The 18,804-nt window shown below is 51.8% G+C and overlaps 1 protein-coding gene across 4 annotated transcripts in view; it reads right to left on the minus strand.

Annotated features, from left to right (window-relative positions):
* Positions 1–17,841, minus strand: part of TRAPPC10 (trafficking protein particle complex subunit 10) — an 87,095-nt gene extending 69,254 nt beyond the window's left edge. For all 4 annotated transcript variants that reach the window (XM_045501211.1, XM_045501210.1, XM_045501207.1 and 1 more), the window contains exon 1: positions 17,610–17,841. Coding sequence is in view for 2 of the 4 variants with exons in the window: in XM_045501207.1 (XP_045357163.1) it covers positions 17,610–17,676 (67 nt within the window). In the remaining 2 variants the exon portion in view is untranslated. The remainder of the gene's footprint in view (positions 1–17,609) is intronic.
* Positions 17,842–18,804: the final 963 nt, after the last annotated feature.

Genomic DNA, 18,804 nt, shown 5'->3' on the forward strand with positions numbered 1-18,804 from the left:
GGAATCAGAATAGAGAAAAGCTACCATGATGTTCCAGAATACACACCTATTATCGTAATTCTCTTCCACCTTCAGATCGAGGGTTATGAAAACCTGCGATGCCCCCTGAAAATGGGCTCTGGAGAGTCGGAGCACGAAAAGGGAAAGATAGGAGTTGAAGCTAAAACTCTTAAAGAATGCAATCTCAGCTAATGTGATAAGTAATTAGCAACACATACTTTGTAGAGTCCCCAAAATAGCCACAAAGTAGAAAAGTCCTTAGAGCTTTGAGGTCTGAATGGTAAGACAGAACGTCCAAGCTGATGTTTCAACTTTAATCCCATGGGCGACAGAGGGAGAAACACCAAGGATTCAGTTCTTTGAAAGTAGCTACGGGGGCACCTGGGGGGCTCAGCCGGTTGAGGGCCGACTTCGACTCAGGTCGTGATCTCAGCAGTCCGTGAGTTCAAGCCCCACGTCGGGCTCTGTGCTGACAGCTCGGAGCCTGAAGCCTGCTTCAGATTCTATGTCTCCCTCTGTCTTCCCCTCCTTCACTTGCACTCTGTCTCTGTCTCTCAAAAATAAACGTTAAAAAAATTATTTTAATAAAAAATAAATAAATAAAACATTAAAAAAAATGTTTTTAAGTAGCTACTAAAAGCAAAAATGAGGCTTAAGAGTGATGTGCTCAAGTTTAGAGAACCCTGTTCAGGAAATTGTCCTGTTTACTTTTCCACCCTGAGAACCCTATTAAAAAAAGTAAAGTCAAAGTATTTATTGCAACAACTAAGATCCCTGTGTGTGTGTGTGTGTGTGTGTGTGTGTGTGTGTGTGTGTGTCAGGGGGGGAGGGGGACGGGGGAGGGAGGGAAAGGGAGGAAGAGAGAGGGAGAGAGAGGGAGAGAGAGGGAGAGAGAGGGAGAGAGAGGGAGAGAGAGGGAGAGAGAGGGAGAGAGAGGGAGAGAGAGGGAGAGGGTGGGAAAGGGGAGACTTCAAAATAATTACTAAGGGTAATTCAAAGCATAATCCCATTAACATAAACCTCTCTCCCCGCATGTGTGACTACACGTATGACCCCGCTCTCGTCACTCCAGGGGACACGTGGAGATAGGAGGACTAGGGAGTACACAGTGGCCCCCACACCCATAGGCGGCTCCAGGGGGCTGCGGACCACAAGTCACCCTCTGCGCCGGCTACTGCCTTGCCGGCGGGACCCTGGCAGGAGGGGGGAGAGGTGCATAGACACAGGAGCCACTCAAACGTGAAGGGAAACATTGGGACAGTCACCTTGCTCTGAAGACAGGGCTGTAACCACCTGGGGCGCCGCCCAGACCCGCTGAGCAAAGTCCAGCTCGGACACCCCTAACAAAGGCAGGCAGAGTCCCAGGTTTCTGATTATATGAACCTGTCTTCTTATTACTTATGCCAGTAGTTAACCGGATTTTCTGTTACATGCTGTCAGATGACTGGCCAGACCTTCATTATTTCCTGAACTATTACCGTATTCCGAAATGTTTACAAGTATATATTTATATGTATTAATCATGTTATTCAAAAGTTTTTATGCTAAAAGCAGATAGGAACTAACTAAACACAGAGTGAAAAAGAATTAAAAAATATGACTTCAGTGATTTAAGCATAAATGGGTCTTTTTCAACAAACTCAACATTTTTCTCAGACCTTTAAAACAGAAGGGCTTGGGAACTCAATTGCAGAGAAAGTAATTAGGAACTTATACCAACATTAAAAAGACACTAACGTGTCCAATTTACAAAATATGACTTCAGAAACAGATGTATCACTTCGATTTTAGATCACCAACAGTAGGAAAACAGCTATTTTTGAAACAGCTCTAATCTTCAAAGAAGTCGATCACAACTAAAAATAGAAACCTGTCGGCTACAGTCTTTTCTGACCCAAGATGCTGTCACTGAGATGAGAGTCTAACCAGAGCTTAACAGCAGGCCCAGATGCCCCACCCCCCACCTGACACCACGCGAGCACCAGGCCAGCCACAAGCTGCCCGCACAACCCTAGACCATTTGTCCTACAGCAACCAGAAGAGCCATACGACATTCACCTTCAATCACGTTGAGCACAAAGCCTTGATCTTAGGTCCACTACAACTACAAAGTCACCAAGTTATTTAGTGTCCAAATTTTTGAGACTCAGATCCTGAATTCTTTCTTCCTTTCTTTCTCTTTCTTTCTTTCTTTCTTTCTTTCTTTCTTTCTTTCTTTCTTTCTTTCTCTCTTTCTCTCTCTCTCTCTCTTTCTTTCTCTTTCTCTCTTTCTTTCTTTCGAGAAAGAGGTGAGGTCATGACCTGAGCCGAAACCAAGAGTCAAACACTTAACCAACTGAGCCACCCAGGCGCCCCCAGAGTTTTCATTCGTAACAGTGGACAACAGCTGGAACAGAATCAACGTTAGGTTGACACTTACAGACTAGAGGACGTCAGGATGCCCTGCTTTGTGCAAAAATGCCTCAAACAAGGCCAACGACTGGCACTTTACCCCCTGGAAGTCTCCGTCCAAAGCAAACCGTCCAAAGGGGTTCTATCTGAGGGACAAGATCACAGGGGTGTTTGCTTTCTGCATTTCAGGAATATGGGATGTCTCAACTAAAATAACATAAAGGTATTCTCTTTAACCTAAAAGAAAAACGCCCGTACCTACCTTCAAAAAGCTATAAATCTGATGTTCCTACGATGTTTATGCAACAACTTTCAAACGATTTTAGGACTCAATTATGACAGGAGGATTGAATTTGGCACTAAACGGTCTACAGAAAAAGTAGCATAAATTACCAAATGTGGTTTGAGTACTTGACAGCTATAAATTATGCCTCAGGGGAAACACAAGGCTAAATTAAAAGTTACTTTCAGTTGGGAAGGACACAGGGTTTTCACACTTGTAGAACTATTACTTCTCATGATTTTTTTTTCCCCCGAGACACGTGGGAAGGGCATTTCGGAATCTACGTCACGGTCCTGCCTTCCTCCACCTGTGAATACGTTCCCTCACACGGCAAGGGTGCAGCTCGACAGGGCTGCTCCTCGGGTGATCTTAAACAAAGAGATTATCCCCGGATCCTCCGGGAGGGCCAAGGTGCTCACAGGAGAGTAATTCAATGGGGGAGGAGGGAGGCAGCAGGGCCAGAAGCAAAGAGGTGGCATCCTGAGAAGGACCCAACTGGTCACTGTTGCCTCTGAAGGCGGAGGAAGGGCCGTGAGCCGAACAACGTGGGCAGCCTCTAGACGCCGGAAAAGGACAAGGCAACGGATTCTCCCCTGGAGCCTCCAGAAGGAATCAGCCCGGCGGCCCCCTGATTTTAGCCCAATGAGACCCATTTCAGACTTCTGACCTCCACGACTCTAAAATAATATATTGTGTTCTTTTAAGGCACTGAGTCTATACAATTTGTTACAACACCACAAGAAAAATTAAAGCACTTAATTTGCAACAACGACAAATTTTGCATAATACCTTTCTTCTGAGGTTCTAGGAGGGCTTGCTAAGCTACAGGCGGTTTGGCACCAGGTGAGAGCTGGCTACAAGGAGTCAGAGAGGGGCCGTCCATTTACTGTCCAAACACAGCACAGTGCACCGGGGACACCCTCAGCACTGGGCACACGCGCTCTGCACTCGCAAGCCGGCCCGAGGAGAGGAGGCCGCTCCGCAAATGGAAACTGAGGCCCGAGCAGGTGCATCTCCCTAACCTGCCCAAGGTCAAGCAACCAATAAGCCTCAAAGCTGGGACTGACTCACCTCCAGGCAGCCTGGCTCTGCACTCAACACTCTTCTCTACGGCTCTGGGTTGCGTCTCTATTTCTTAATTTTATTGTGTGCTGATTAATCTGCAGACAGGCTCTGTCGATGCTGCTTGGCTGAAGATACAGGTTCCAGGAGACCTTCCCTTCCCTCAACAGTGAACATTTCTGTCATTTGCTTACCAGTTACCAGCCCTTAAACATGCAAAGCTATGAAATCTTAACACAGAAGTATAAAAGGATCGGGACACTATAACCATGAGAGAGTTGCAGAGAAAAACAAAAGGTTCAGCCAATTTGCAGCTGATGGGTAGCTTCCCTCATAATTAATACGTGTATTTTCAGGCTCAGTATTTTTAGTTGCAGATTGATGTTGGGTAAAAGATCTTAAATAAAGCTTTTAAATATCTGTTGATACAAATTTCTCATACAGTATAATTTTTCTTCAAATTCTTTAGTATAATCTTAGTAAAGGGAAATAGTAACTTCTCCAATAAAACACTCCACTCACTTGATCTCAAGCTCTTGAAGACGTCCAGATTATTTTAGCCTGTTAGCAAAGTGGGTGTCCTCGACAATCTAACAGGCAATGTCTTATCTTAAAAGCATTAGACTTAGCCTGCGGGACTCCACAGGTTCCCGCACGGACGGGTGGCCAAGACGGACGGGTTGTAACTCAACGTGAACGAGTGCCGGTGAGAGACCGAGGAACCTGCGTTTGGAGGCCTGGGTGTCCCCGCTCTGAGGACCTCCTGGCCGGGATACTGGAGGCTGCCAGCTGTGGGGTGCCTGGCCTAGGGACGGACGACCAATTTCGAGGCCCTTCCAAGCGAGGGATTCAATGATTCTACCTTTGAACAAATACGTCAAAGGAAATATATAACGTATCCAGCCTTCGCCTTATAGAAAAATCTTCAGAAAGAACCACTCTTCGGGTTTGCGGTTAACGAACGCAAGCTACGGTTCAGCAGCCGGCAGCGTGTTCCCGTCTGAAAACGGGGGGCTGAAGAGAGAGCACCGTCAGTGACCCGAACACCGCACGTACTTGCCCACAGACCATACATGACTCCGTTGCTCAACAGCTTTTGGGAGAACGGACTTTCAAACGGACGATAAAAACGTCCAAGGTCACAAGCGGGGAGGTCCCGCCAGCCCGTTCAATCATGTGTAAAGCATATTTGCTACACTTCCTGTACCATGTCGGCACAGTAATGAAAATTAATGAATGCTTCAAACCGGTAGCTCTTTCGTGGGGAAACCTAATGTCAGATGCATAGTCACAGGATATAGAAACCCTCCCCCGTGGTCCTCCCCGAGTATCTGCACGTACAAGGTTTTCACATTTGGGGATTGGAAGTGGGGAGTGAGGTTAATGAGAAAAAACAAAGAAGATCCAGAAGTCATTCAGATTCTAGAAGCAGAAACCCAGGTGTAGTCTGTCCTGTAAGATGGGCAACTGACCCCTCGCTTCGGCGTATAAACTCTGCCCTCCCTTCATCGCGAGGCGCATGCTTGGGAAGCAAGTGAGCCCTCCCTCCCACAGCGCTGCACCAGAGGCCAAGAGTAAAGAAAAGCAATTTCCCACAGTCAACATGATGGGGATGATAGAGAGCTCCCTTGTCGGGTCGTCCGCTCTCCTGCCAAAATACAGATGTTAAATCCCGAGTCGTGTATCCTGCCCCTCCAGCACTGGAGTTCAAGGTACACCCACTGCACCCCGCTCTCACCGCTGTGACATGTGCACGTGGCCGCTCTCCACGCTGCTCTTCTCTCCCCCAGCAGCCGGTCTCTAGAACAGTTACTACCCCGGGTGTGATCAAAGGGGAAAAGTACAATCTACGCTGGCAGTAATCAAGTTGTGTGCCGCGGGAGAAAGCAGGAAAGGAACCACAGCCAATACGCAGAGACTACGCACAAGATATAAAGCCCCAAAGTCGCCTTCCTTTTTGACACGAAGACAATTTAGCACACGCCAAGAGCGCCAAAAGGTTCGAGTAAACAATTCTATCCAGGACAACAGTCCCCTTCTCTGGCATTCACGGATCGAACACGGCCTAAAACTCAGGAGATGAAACATAAACAGAAGACTGGATGAGTGCATCTAAATAAAGGACACTGAAGAGTTAGCCCTTGTCGGTTTCCATATTTTTAAATAAAGAAAATATGGAGAGGTGGCTCAGTAGGTTAAGCCTCCAACTCTTGATTTCGGCTCAGGTCATAATCATGGTTCGTGGGTTCGGGTCCCACGTCGGGCTCCGCTTCGGATTCTCCCCCTGCTCCCCCCCCCCCCCCGCTCGTCTTCTGCATATGCACACACTCTCAAAATGAACTTAAAAAAATTTTTTTTAGTTAAAAAAAAAAAGAAAAGAAAATACAAAATGACTGTAGCAGTCTGAATCACACACAGCATTTACGAGTTCAAGAGATCATGCCTGCCACAGGCCCGCCCCTGCTCTGGGGCTTTGGAGACAAGGGCTCCTAAAACCGCTCTTCCCCTAGGGTTCCCAAAGACCACCTTCTCAGTGAGGTCCAGCTGTAGCTTCCAAAGGGCGCACCATCATGGAGGGGAATTTGGCAACATCTAGCAAAATCACGTGTTTTCCGTAGCCCCGGCAATCCCTGAAGGGATCTATCCCAACAGACACACGCACAAAGCTGTTTGATTCAGGACTATATGAAACAGCAAAATACAAAACCATTTCTCTCCCCGGATGGGGGCCAAGGAGAACAAACCACGGAATGGCTACATAACAGAGTTCTGCGGGACTGAAAACACCAACAGGAAAGATCTCCAGGAAATGTTGAGAAAAAAAGCGAGGGGGGGAATGTGTGTGTGTGGTCTGCAATCTCCTACCCAAGAAAGGGAAGTACAAATTCGTATGAATTTTTTTTATGGAAGGAGAATACTTGGAGAAGGAAGGGACAGGGTGGAGAGGACCCAAGTACACACTGCCTTCTTGTCCATATACCTTGCTTGGAAGATACGATTTTGAAAGCATGTAAATATTTTACATTATTACAAAACAAGGTTAAACTTCTAAAAAGCTTTCCCTAAAAACGTCAGAAAAGAATACAACAAATGACGTTAAATGTATGCGCGGTGGGCAGCATAAGCACCAAGAAAGAAGTCGGACAAGGGAGGCAGTCCGACTGCGCTCCTAGTGGGATACATCCAAACATCAGAGAGCTGTTAAAAATGTCTTGGGGCGCCTGGGTGGCGCAGTCGGTTAAGCGTCCGACTTCGGCCAGGTCACGATCTCGCGGTCCGTGAGTTCGAGCCCCGCGTCAGGCTCTGGGCTGAAGGCTCAGAGCCTGGAGCCTGTTTCCGATTCTGTGTCTCCCTCTCTCTCTGCCCCTCCCCCGTTCATGTTCTGTCTCTCTCTGTCCCAAAAATAAACGTTGAAAAAAAAAAATTAAAAAAAAAAAAAAAATGTCTTAACTCGGAGTTCACGAGTCACTGTCGACGCTGAGTGAGAGAGACTGCGTTCAGTGGCTCCCTGGGCCTGCAGCAGCCCCATCACCAAGGTGTTTGTTAGACATGCCCGTTCCCAGGCCCACCCCTGACCCGCTGAGTCAGAAATTAGGGTGGAGCCCGGGGTCAGGTTCTAAGAAGCCCTCTAGGGGATTCTGATGCAGCTCTCGGTCTACCTCTCTCATCCCCAAGTACCCACAGATCGGGGGGAAGAAAGAAAATTGGAAGAGAGAGCAGTTAATTAAACCTCAAAAGAGAGATAGAGGGAAACCGGGATCTGAAGACAGACCAGAAGAGCATTGAGCTCAAAACCCTACTGGACGGGGCGCCTGGGTGGCGCAGTCGGTTAGGCGTCCGACTTCAGCCAGGTCACGATCTCGCGGTCCGTGAGTTCGAGCCCCGCGTCGGGCTCTGGGCTGATGGCTCAGAGCCTGGAGCCTGTTTCCGATTCTGTGTCTCCCTCTCTCTCTGCCCCTCCCCCGTTCATGCTCTGTCTCTCTCTGTCCCAAAAATGAATAAACGTTGAAAAAAAAAAAAATTAAAAAAAAAAAACAAAAAAACCCTACTGGTATACTAATTAATTCAAAGATTTAAAAAAAAAAAAAAAAAAAAAAAGACATTGAAAATGTAAACACTGGGGCGCCTGGGCGGCTCAGTCAGTTAAGCATCTGACTTCAGCTCAGGCCATGATCTCACAGTCATGAGATGGAGACCTGAGTTGGGCTCAGCACAGAGCACGGAGCCGGCCTGGGATTCTCTCTCTCCTTCTCTGTCCCTCCCCAGCTCGTTCTCTCTCTTTCTCAAAATAAGTAAATAAACTTCAAAAAATAAAAGTCCCGGTCTTTCAGAGATATGCTGTCTTGAAAGGCACACGCTGTCTTCGCTCCGGCTGCCAGGACAAAGTACCACGCCAGGAGTTGTTTTCTCCCAGTTTGGAGCCCGGAAGTCCAAGATCAAGATGCTGGCCATTCAGTGCCAGGTGCCTGATTTCTTCCTGGTTGGTGCCTCGCCCATCCTGGTGCTCAGTGGCCTTTCCTTGCCGTGCAGGAGGAGGGAGGGCGCGTGCTCGCCCTCTTCTCATAGGCCTCTGACTCCATCCCCGGGGCCTACATCCCCTCCTAACCCGCTCACCACCCAAAGACCCCCGTCTCGCAATACTGCCACACTGGGGAGCGGGGCTCCCACCTAGGAACTGCGGGGAGGGGAGCCAAACCTTTGGTCCATAACACATACACTTACGGATAAGTGTATACACTTGGGATTTGCTTCGGAAATAACACGGGATTAGGGGGATGGGGGTTTGGACGTGCAAGACTGGCCAATCCGTCCAACTGCTGAAGTTGGGTGACAGGTTCGCGGGGTTCCTTTACCCTGTTCTTACTACTTTTGTACACATTTGCAAGTCTCCATACTTGCAATAAAAAGTTGAAATGCTACAGTTCTCCCACTTCTCTTCCCCTTTTCTTTTTTCCCACAGCACTTATCAACAGTTACATAATTTACTACACATGCGTACTGTCTACCTCCTCTTGCCGGAATGTAGGCTCTACGAGGGCTGGGGTCTGTGTTCATGGATGCACCTGCACACATCACCGCTGTGAGCCCAACCCCACACCAGACAGCCAGGGCCCCCGCAGCACAGGGCACCCTGCAGCAGAGATTAACGCCAAGTGCTGGGGGTCAGAATATGCTCCCAGGCTATGAATGCAACTTTAGAATGGATAAGATCACACTGAGGATTTCTAACGTGGCTGACTTACTCGGTTCTGAGACTTAGGAAGCGAGATTTTTATTTTACTTAACTCTATGGCAAAGGATTTCTCTGAGGGGTAATTTTAGAGACAAGTCCCCCCTCAGTGTGGGCAGACGGTGTCTGCCTCCCCACCTACTTGGTAAAGTCGTGGCATGGGAGGAGGCCGATCCTCGCTGTGCCATCAAATACTGAGGGACCCTTGTCGGGCACAGCCGAACCCGCCCTGGCGTCTTCACCTTCAAAATGACCCGACGGCCTATCCTATTTTCACCTCCACACTTAGAAACCTACTAACTGATCCACGGATCCAAAAGTGCCCGTAAATGGGGAGCTGTGAAGCTAGTAAAAATCACTACCTGAAAAGGTTATTATTAGTTCCAAGGCTCTACCTAAAATTTTAGCTCTAAAATGTACACAATTACTTCTGAAAGCTAAACAGATCTGTTGAAAACAAGAAACATTCCAAACTTACAACAGTTCCCAGTGAAACCAAGGTCTAAACCTGTTGTCAGTTTCCTCATAATTTCTCTGCTCACTTTCTTTAAAATTTTGCAAACAAGGACCTAAAAGAACATGAAGGAACAAAACACCACGGAACACGAGCACAAGAAGCTAAATAAAGGCACTGACCGCCCAGGAGAAAATAATAAAGGAGAGAGACATTACCAAAAATGCTCACTTTTTCTAAGAGACCATCCCACCTCGTGCCAACATCTAGAGCCCCAAATCCCAGATGCCGAGGAATCATTCCCCTGGTCAAGAGACCGACAAAGACAAACCTCTATGACCGAGGCCGCGTTACACAACCAGGGAAGCGCGAGGGATGTTGGCTGATGTGCGCCCGGATGCCAACGCAGACACTGCGGCAGGGAACGAACTCGGCCCCCCAATGACCTGTCCACCTCCCGAACCCCTAAACCTGCGGCTGGGATCTTACTTGGAAAAAGGATTTGTAGATGGAATGAAGTTCAGGATCCCAAATGAGACCACCCCAGATCATCCGGGTGGGCGCTACATCCCACGACACGCGTCCCGATAAGAGACAGGGGAGCAAATGCAGAGAGAGACAAACCACACGAGACAAGGTGGACACAAGACAGAGACGAGAGCGGCGCAGCTACGAGCCAAGGGATGCCAGGGGCTGCTGGCAGCGTGCAGAGGCAGGAAGGGTCTTCCCCAGGAGCCGCAGGAGGGAGCACGGCCTACAGCACCTCGCTTTTCCACTTCCGGTCTCCAGAACTGCAGGAGAACAGATTTCCATGGTTTTAAGCTAGCAGGTTTCCGATAATCTGTTACAACAGCCCTAGGAAACTAAGGTATATGGCATAAAATACAAAATAGAATGCACATTTTTTCCTAGCACCATTCCAATTCGTGTTTTAGTCATGTTTTTGGCTATACCTCTTAAATGTCAAAGTAAACGCAGCTGAACATGTAACTCAGAAGCAGTCCAATCATCAATAAACACATAAAAAGTACTAATCATCAGGTAAATGCACCACCAAACAACTACAATGAACTTGGGCTGAACAAAGAGATCCTGGATACAATATCAACAGCACCACCCAAAAGTAAAAAAATTAATAATGAGACTTCATCAAAATTAAAAATGTTTGGGGGCGCCTGGGTGGCTCAGTCGGTTGAGCATCCGACTTCAGCTCAGGTCACGATCTCGCGGTCCGTGAGTTCAAGCCCCGCATCAGGCTCTGGGCTAATGGCTCAGAGCCTGGAGCCTGTTTCCGATTCTGTGTCTCCCTCTCTCTCTGCCCCTCCCCTGCTCATGCTCTGTCTGTCTAGCACTCAGAAATAAATGAACATTTGGGGCGCCTGGGTGGCTCAGTCGGTTAAGCGTCCAACTTCAGCTCAGGTCACGATCTCGCGATCCGTGAGTTCGAGCCCGGCGTCGGGCTCTGGGCTGATGGCTCAGAGCCTGGAGCCTGTTTCCGATTCTGTGTCTCCCTCTCTCTCTGCCCCTCCCCCGTTCATGCTCTGTCTCTCTCTGTCCCAAAATAAATAAACATTAAAAAAAAAAATTAAAAATGTCTGTACTCCAAAAGACAGCATTCAGAAAATCAAAGACCGCCAAAGATTAGAAAAAAATATTTGCAAATCGTGGATCTGAGAAAGGACAGGTATCAGAAAATACAATGAACTCTTATAACTCAATGACAATCTAATTTAAAAAAGGGCAAAACAGGAACTCTTGTGTGGCTCAGTCGGTTAAGCGTTCGTTTCTTGATTGTGGCTCAGGTCATGCTCTCTGTTCAACAGTTCAAGCCCCACATCGGGCTCCGTTCTGACAGCACAGAGCCTGCTTTGGATATTTTCTCTCTCTGTCTCTCTCTCTCTCTCTCTGACTCTCCCTCACTCATGCACACATGGGGGCACTGTCTCTCTCAAAAAATAATAAACTTAAAAAAAAAAAAAAAAAAAGGGCAAGGTGGCTAGGTGGCTCAATCAGTTAAGCATGTGACTTCGGCTCCGGTCATGATCTCACGGTTCCTGAGTTCAAGCCCCATGTCAGGTTCTGTGCTGACAGCTCTGAGCCCGAAGCCTGCTTTGGATTCTCTCCCTCTCTCTCTCTCTCTCTCTGTCTCTCTCCCTCTCTCTGCCCCTTCCCCACTTGTGCTCTGTCTCTCTCAAAAATAAACAAACATTTAAAAAAAAATCAAAAAAGAAAAGGACCAAATTTCTGAATAAACATTTCACTAAAGAAGATATACAAAAGGCTACTAAGAATCGGCAAAAATGCTCAACTTCACTAGTCGTGACGGAAATGCAAATTAAAACCAAAATCAGACACCATGTCACGTCTGCTGGGATGGCTCTAATAAAAAAAAAAAAAAAACACCGACAGGTGTGTGTCCACGGGCATACAGAGCTTCTGGAACCCTCGCACACTGCTGGTGGCCATGGCCAAGCACTACATACACTTTGGAAACCAACTGAGCAGTTTCTTAAAAAGTTAAACATAAGCTTATCACACAACACAGCAGTTCGGCTCCTAAGAATCTCCCCACAAAAAATGACAAGACGTCCACACAGATAGACCCGCAAATGCTCCAGCCACACTATTCGCAACAGCCAAAAAGCGGAAACACTCCGAACGTCCACCAGCCGGGGAACAGCTCAACAAGACAGGGTCCGTCCCTCGGGCGGCCCGCTAGCCACAAATGAAAGGAACGGACTCCGGATGAAGGCACAGCCTCCAAGGACGAGGACGATCAGCCTCCAGACACCGCTGAGGACAAAAAGGCAGCCACAAGGCTGCACGCCACGGGACTCCGTCTGGACGAGATGTCTGGAAAACACCAGTGCAGAGGGACAGCTGACGCGCGGTCCTGGAAGGGTCCCAGCGAGGGAAGTGCACGCCGGGACTTCTCTTAGGGCGGGCTCGCCCGAACCCCAGGGAGAACCGGCTTCAAAGGGCTGGGGCGGAGGCAGGGAGGCGGCGGGGAGGCCGCTGGGGCAGAGCCGGGAGAGCAACGCTGGCTGGTGCTCGGGGGAGCGACAGCAAAGGTGGGAGAAGTGGCTGGATTGTAGACAAATGTCAGAGGTCAACAACAACTGTGGGCAGACTGACTGCCGGTTGTGAGAGAAAGAGAGGAGTCCTCAATGTTCCGCTGAAAAACCAAATATTCTCTGCGACCACAACACTGAGCGCACGTGCATACACGTGCACTCCCGCCCAGAGCAGTTACGGAGGAAAGACACCCGCCCGCCGCCCGCACGGGAGGGAGCAAGGCCAAGGCCGCACAGGGCACAGGGTGGCAGAGGCTCAGGGAGGTGGGAGCGACCGGTGCGCCCAGGGGACCAAAGGCCGGCGGCCGGTGGCGGCAGGATGGGAAGCGCCAGGCACCGGAGGCGGTGGGGGACCAGCACCCCATGACCACACACCGAATCCTGCGGCTCCCGGGAGCACACGCTCTGACGACCGGCCAAAAGCTTTCTGAGACGAGCAGTGCTTCCGCCCGTCACTTGCACGCCCGCAGAAGGCGACCCCCCCAGGCCGCCGGTCCCCACCAGCGTGCCAGGCCGCCCCGTGCTCCGCTCCTCTCTGGGCACACGCGGTCGTGACGTCCGCCAGACTGGACTACCTCGTCCCGGCAGAGCTTAGCAACGAAAATCAGACCCTGGAGTTTCACCTGCATAAACCAAATCACACTTCACTGGAAACTCTTCACAAACACATCTTGTAAATCAGGCCTGTAAGCAAATTCAAACAGAAAAGGAACTTTACTCCTACGTTATCCTTTCAAATCCACCCTAGCGGTAATACACTAGTAACGTGGGTTTCCAAGCCATGTACCCTGGTGCCTCCCGGTACCGCAGCAAACCCACAGAGGCCCCATCAGACAGTATTCTGAATTTATGAGGAAGACAGCAGTGCTGAGAGGTACTGAACCCCACTCGAGGTATTCAGTTTCAGTATCAGGTCCTGCTACATTCCTTTCAAAGACATCATTATATCATAAAACAGGGTGGTTGCTAGGATAAAAGGAAAGTACCATAAACCCCCCCCCCCCCCACACACACAGAGGATGGCATTGTCCAATCTGACTCCCAAGCTACAGAAGTTGTACAGTGCCCAACAGGTACAACCATCCCATTTATGTTACTGTGGTTGGTTATCTAAGAATGAAATGAAAATGTTTCCTCTAATTTATGTGTATTATTTTTTCAAATAACTACCGTTAAGACATAATACTTACTTAATAAAATTATTTGGACCTAACTAATAAGTGGAATTACGAAGTATTCTTTTCTTTTTAAAATTTTTGTTTAACGTTTATTCATTTTTGAGAGACAGAGCATGAGTGGGGGAAGGGGTGGGGGGAGACACAGAATCCAAAGCAGGCTCCAGGCTCTGAGCCGTCAGCACAGAGCCTGACGCGGAGCTTGAACTCACGGACTGTGAGATCATGACCTGAGCTGAAGTCGGACGCCCAAATGACTGAGCAACCCAGGTGCCCCTGAAGTCTTCTTCTTAACTTAGAGATACCATGAAAAAATTACCGAGATGCTAAAGGCACTGTGAATAAAGAAAAGTTTAGAAATCACTGCTTGGTAGTTAACTTTTCTTGCACGTTGGTTCTTCTTCCGAGCGCTTATCGACCCTATGAGATTGGCACTATCACCATCCCTACTTCCCAGATGAGGAAGAGACCACGACGTGCTCTAGGTCATGCATGAAAGACCTACCCGTGTTGAGCACGCACACATACACAACACACAAACTGCAGGGTGAGAACCTCTGGTAGCACCTTCGGTCCCTGCCCTCCAAATATACCTCACGGAACAGCGGGAGGTTCCCTAAGGACAAATGTTTCTCCCACATCTCCACTACTGATTCACTATTGGCTTAAGAATTTAGGGGCGCCTGGGTGGCTCCGTCGGTTGAGTGTCCGACTTCGGCTCAGGTCACGATCTCGTGGTTCGTGGGTGTGAGCCCCGCGTCCGGCTCTGAGTGGACGGCTGGGAGCCTGGAGCCTGCTTCGGATTCTGGGTCTCCGTCTCTCTGCCCCTCCTCCGCTCATGCTCTTTCTCTCAAGAATAAACATTAAAAAAAAAATTTTAATATGGACCAAGACCTACATTTATGTGCATCAATTTAAGTTACTTTTCTGGTACTCAAACTGAGACAGTGATTAAATCACAAGCATGATACTTTCAGGGTGGGTGGAAAATTACAACGTGCAAATTTAAAAACTATAGGGGGTGGGGGATCAAACTCCAACCAGGTTCGAAGCATTTACATACGTGCTCGTTTTTGTCGCCTTTTCCCCCTTTCAAAATGTATAATGTCAGATGTAAACCCCAACCAAATACAGAGATTCAGAAAAATAAAGTACGCAACCTAAGAAGTGACCGGTAAGATCATTTGGATGAAGCACTATTATTTTTCGAATACTGTGCACTTCCAGGTGGAGAGACAGTATGTGCCATTTTAGACGTGACGCCAGCAGTCAACAAAGAAACACCACAAATCAGTAGAATTACACTAACTCTGCCCACTAAATGAGAGCCGGGAAAGGAACATATCTTTCCTGACATACCTTTGGAACAGCAACCTAAGCCTTCATTCCACAGTAGACAACTGACCCAGTGGCCGGGGGGGGGGGGGGGGGGGGGAATCTAAGCCCCAACTTAAATTTAGATCAAATAAAAGTGCTGGGTTTGTTTCAGACTGTGCATCTTTCGTGATTAATAACTTATCCTACAGGTATTCAAACCGCTCCGATTGGGGAACTCGTCATGCTATTAAGCACCACTACCCGCTCGGCTGATCTCCCTGTGCATTTCTCTGGGATTTACTAACTTAGCTAGTCCCGGGTCTACACACACCCCCTACTGAGGGAGTCGGGAGGAGGAAGTGAGCAGCAGGTTCAGAAACTGCTAATGACGGGCTGAAGGTCAGGATGCTTTACAGGCAGCTTCGGAATCCTATCAAAATAACCCAGCCAGCTTGCCAAGTGATAACGCAGCCTACTTACCCGAGTCTCTGGGCGCTTTCCGCCCTTCTCCCGGCCACATACGTAGAAGCACTTCCTAAACTTACCCGACCCAGCCCCACCCCACATTCTCGTCAGGAAGGTCCTCACGATTCACTCCCACTGAAAGTGAGCTGTCCTAAGCTGTACGAGAAACATCAAAACCAAGCACAGGCTCTGCCTTCGCCAGAAAAGGAACGAGGCCCGACCTCCCAGGTGCAGGGCGGCCAAGAGGCCAACAGACTTGGAGAACAGAAGTGCTGCAAACTAAGACGGGTGCGTCCGATCAAAAATCTGAAGAACACGGAGACTGGGGCGGATTCTGTCTACGGCTGGGACTGCCAGCTCCTCCCTGCAAAGCCGGGCCCGGAGAAGGGACCAGACAGGTGCCTCCCGGAGCGTCAGCCCCTGGCACGGAAACACCAAGCTAACTTCACGTGTGAACGGGGAAGCCACGTCTCCTAGAACGTGGCACGTTTAAAGGGACCTTTTTTACTTTCCCAGCGAACATTCTCTCAAGCCTCCTGACCGGTTGTGTGCCTTTTCAGACACTTACTCGGTGTGCTTTCCACACAGGGGACAAGCCTTCATGACAAACCTGCCAGAAAGGAGAGCGTGTCCTCTAGCGGTCACGCGCGTGTATAAAAGCGAACATTCAACACCCCTGTGGACCGCTGTCCTTCGGGGTAACAATTCACGCACGAAGCCAGGACACCCAGGAGCTTTCCCTCCAGGAAGGTGCTTACAGAAGACAAGCCAAGGGGCAGAAGCTGTAATTAGATTCTGGGGATCCCCCAGCGCTCCCAGCGCCCCGCACTTGGGGGAGGCGTTTCCAGGATCTGGATTACTCCGACACGGTGAAGACCGCGGCCAGCAGGGCCCCTTCTCCCGGAGGGTTCAGAGCGCAGGGCCTCCGCAGGGCCACACACACCTGTCCTCCCGGGCTGAAGGTGTGCGGGTGCAACACCTTGAGTAAGACTTTCAGGTGACAAATACTCCGGGGGACAAAAGAAAACAGCTATTGCTGAACCACGCCAGGGTCCAAATTCAGAGCAGACGCAGCCCGTCTCCCTAAGGCGGAGCAGCCCGCTTCAACCTTAAACACGCCACCTCTCAGGGTCCGACGAGACGGCGCACACAGGAGTGCGTCCTTAACCAGAAAAGGAGAATAAAGGTGCTCAAGGCCCACACAGCGGACTCCACTAGGGCCTGGGCGCCCCGACTGTGCTGGAGAAGAAGACCACTGGCAACAAACTGAACGCTGTCACAGGTCAAAAATCCTAACAGCCTGCAACACCTCCCTGCAAGACATCAAAACGTCAGCCGGCCTTTCGACATCTCCTATAGCCTCCGTGTTCCTTTAAGCATCTAACCCTAAAGTTCCTGTAAAAAGTAGAATTTTTGTTTCTGTAAAGCAAACGGGCCCCGCGTGCATGCCTAGATGTGGCGCACGCCCGACAGGGAGCCACCCGTCTGGCTGTCCCGAGAGCGAGCCGGCCAGGGGGACGCTCACCCGTGCCTCACCCGTGCAGCGGGTCTGTCCTCTGGCCGCGGGGAGGGCTCGCGGATAACGCGCCCGGAACTGGGGGTGGCTCGCAGCCCAGCTCGGCCGGCAGCTGTCAGGCCGGTGGCCGCACACTTCGCACCGCTCCGACCCATCACCGGCGTCGCGTGCTCGGTCTCCCGCTACGTCTACCACTTCCCCGAGCGAAGTGCGCACGCACGCAAACTTCGTCCACGCTCGCAACTCTCAGAGCCACGAGACCCTCCCACGGGAGCGGAGGGGACGGCGGGCGGGAAGGCCGGTCCCCTCCGCGCGCGGGGCCGCCTGCCAAGCCTCGGGGCTGCACGGGGCCGCACGGCGGGACCCCCCGTTCCGCGCCCGCGATTCCGGGGCGCGCGCGCCTCCCGGGAGCCGTCCAAGTGCAGCGGCCCCGGCCCGCCAGGCCGTGCCGGCGGGGTCGGAGGTCGCCTTCCCGCTCGGAGGGCCCCGCCGCAGCCTCCGCCCCGGCCACACCTCCGTTCCAGGAAGCGGCCGGGCAGGGAGCGCGGGGGCCGGGCCGCAAGGGCCGGGAGCTGGGGACGGGAGCCCGGGCCGGGCGGCCCCGCAACGGCCGCCGCCCCCTCCCGCGCCGACGGGACTCACAGGTGACGATGGGCTTGTTCTCCATGGTGTAGATCACCGGCGGCAGCGGCGCCTCAGGGGCGTCCATGGGCGTCCGCCGTCACCGACCCGGCCCCCCGCGCCCCATGGGCAGCCCCGAGGCCGCGCCGGGCCAGCCCGAGCCTGAGCGGCGCCGCGACAGGGAGGCCCGCCCGGCCGCGCGAGGCAGCTCCCGAGCCGGCCGCCCGCCGCCGCCGCCGCCCGCCGGCCGCTCCACTTCCGGTCCCGGCGCCGCCGCGCTACCGCTTCCGGGGCGCGCGGCTTAAAGGGGAGGCCTCCGGGCCGGGGGCGGGCGCTGTCCTCCGACAGCCGGGGGGCGGGGCGGGGGGCGGGCCCAGCGCGGCCCTCCGGGCTCCCACGTGCGTCCCGGAGCCGCGGCTCCACGCGAGGCGACCACGGTCCCCGTCGTGGGTCCCGCGCTGCGGTCTACTTGCGGGCGCCCCCCGCCAGCAGGGTCCCCTCGGCGTGGGGGACGCGGGACGCACGGCTCTTCCCTCGGGCCCACGGCCCACGGCCGAGGGGACGCCTCCACAGCCCCCCAGCGTCTGGCCACCCGGCTGCGCGGCCGCCGCCCCCCCCGTGCGGATCCCCTGGGACTCGGGGCCCGGGGGCGGCGGCCACCGCGACTCACTGGCAGCACCTGGACGCGGGCGCGACCCCGGGGGTCACCGACAGCACGCGGACACGGATGACCCCGGGGATCACTGGACACTGGTGTGACCCTGAGGGGCACTGGCAGCACGTGGGCACTGGGACGACCCTGGGGTCACTAAGGGGGGGGCATGTGGGCACCGGTGAGGCACTTGCTCACCTCTGTGACCTGTTGTTGCCCATCACCCAGCTCTTGCTGTTGTAACCGGACACCCAGTGCCTCAGGGGAGCCGGTCAAGGCACCAGCTTAACTCCCACCGCTGGGCTGAATGGCGGTTACGCCTTGCGAAACTCCCGGTCCTGTGTTTTCGTGTGACACTGGTTTTAGCAAGTAGCGTCGCCGCCGTAAAGCACAGCAAGATTACACACCTTCTGGCTGCAGCCAGAGACGCTACAGCCCTGCGGTTCCTGCTCCAGGCTTTCCTGGGAGGCAGCCGCGCACAGACCCTCCCAGGTGGTTGGAAGGAACTGCCTCTCTCTGAATTTCCACAGCAGGTTGCCTCCACGCCTGCCCCCACCGTACTGC

The sequence above is a fragment of the Leopardus geoffroyi genome, chromosome C2 (genome assembly GCF_018350155.1).
Source record: "Leopardus geoffroyi isolate Oge1 chromosome C2, O.geoffroyi_Oge1_pat1.0, whole genome shotgun sequence".
Lineage (NCBI taxonomy): Eukaryota > Metazoa > Chordata > Mammalia > Carnivora > Felidae > Leopardus > Leopardus geoffroyi.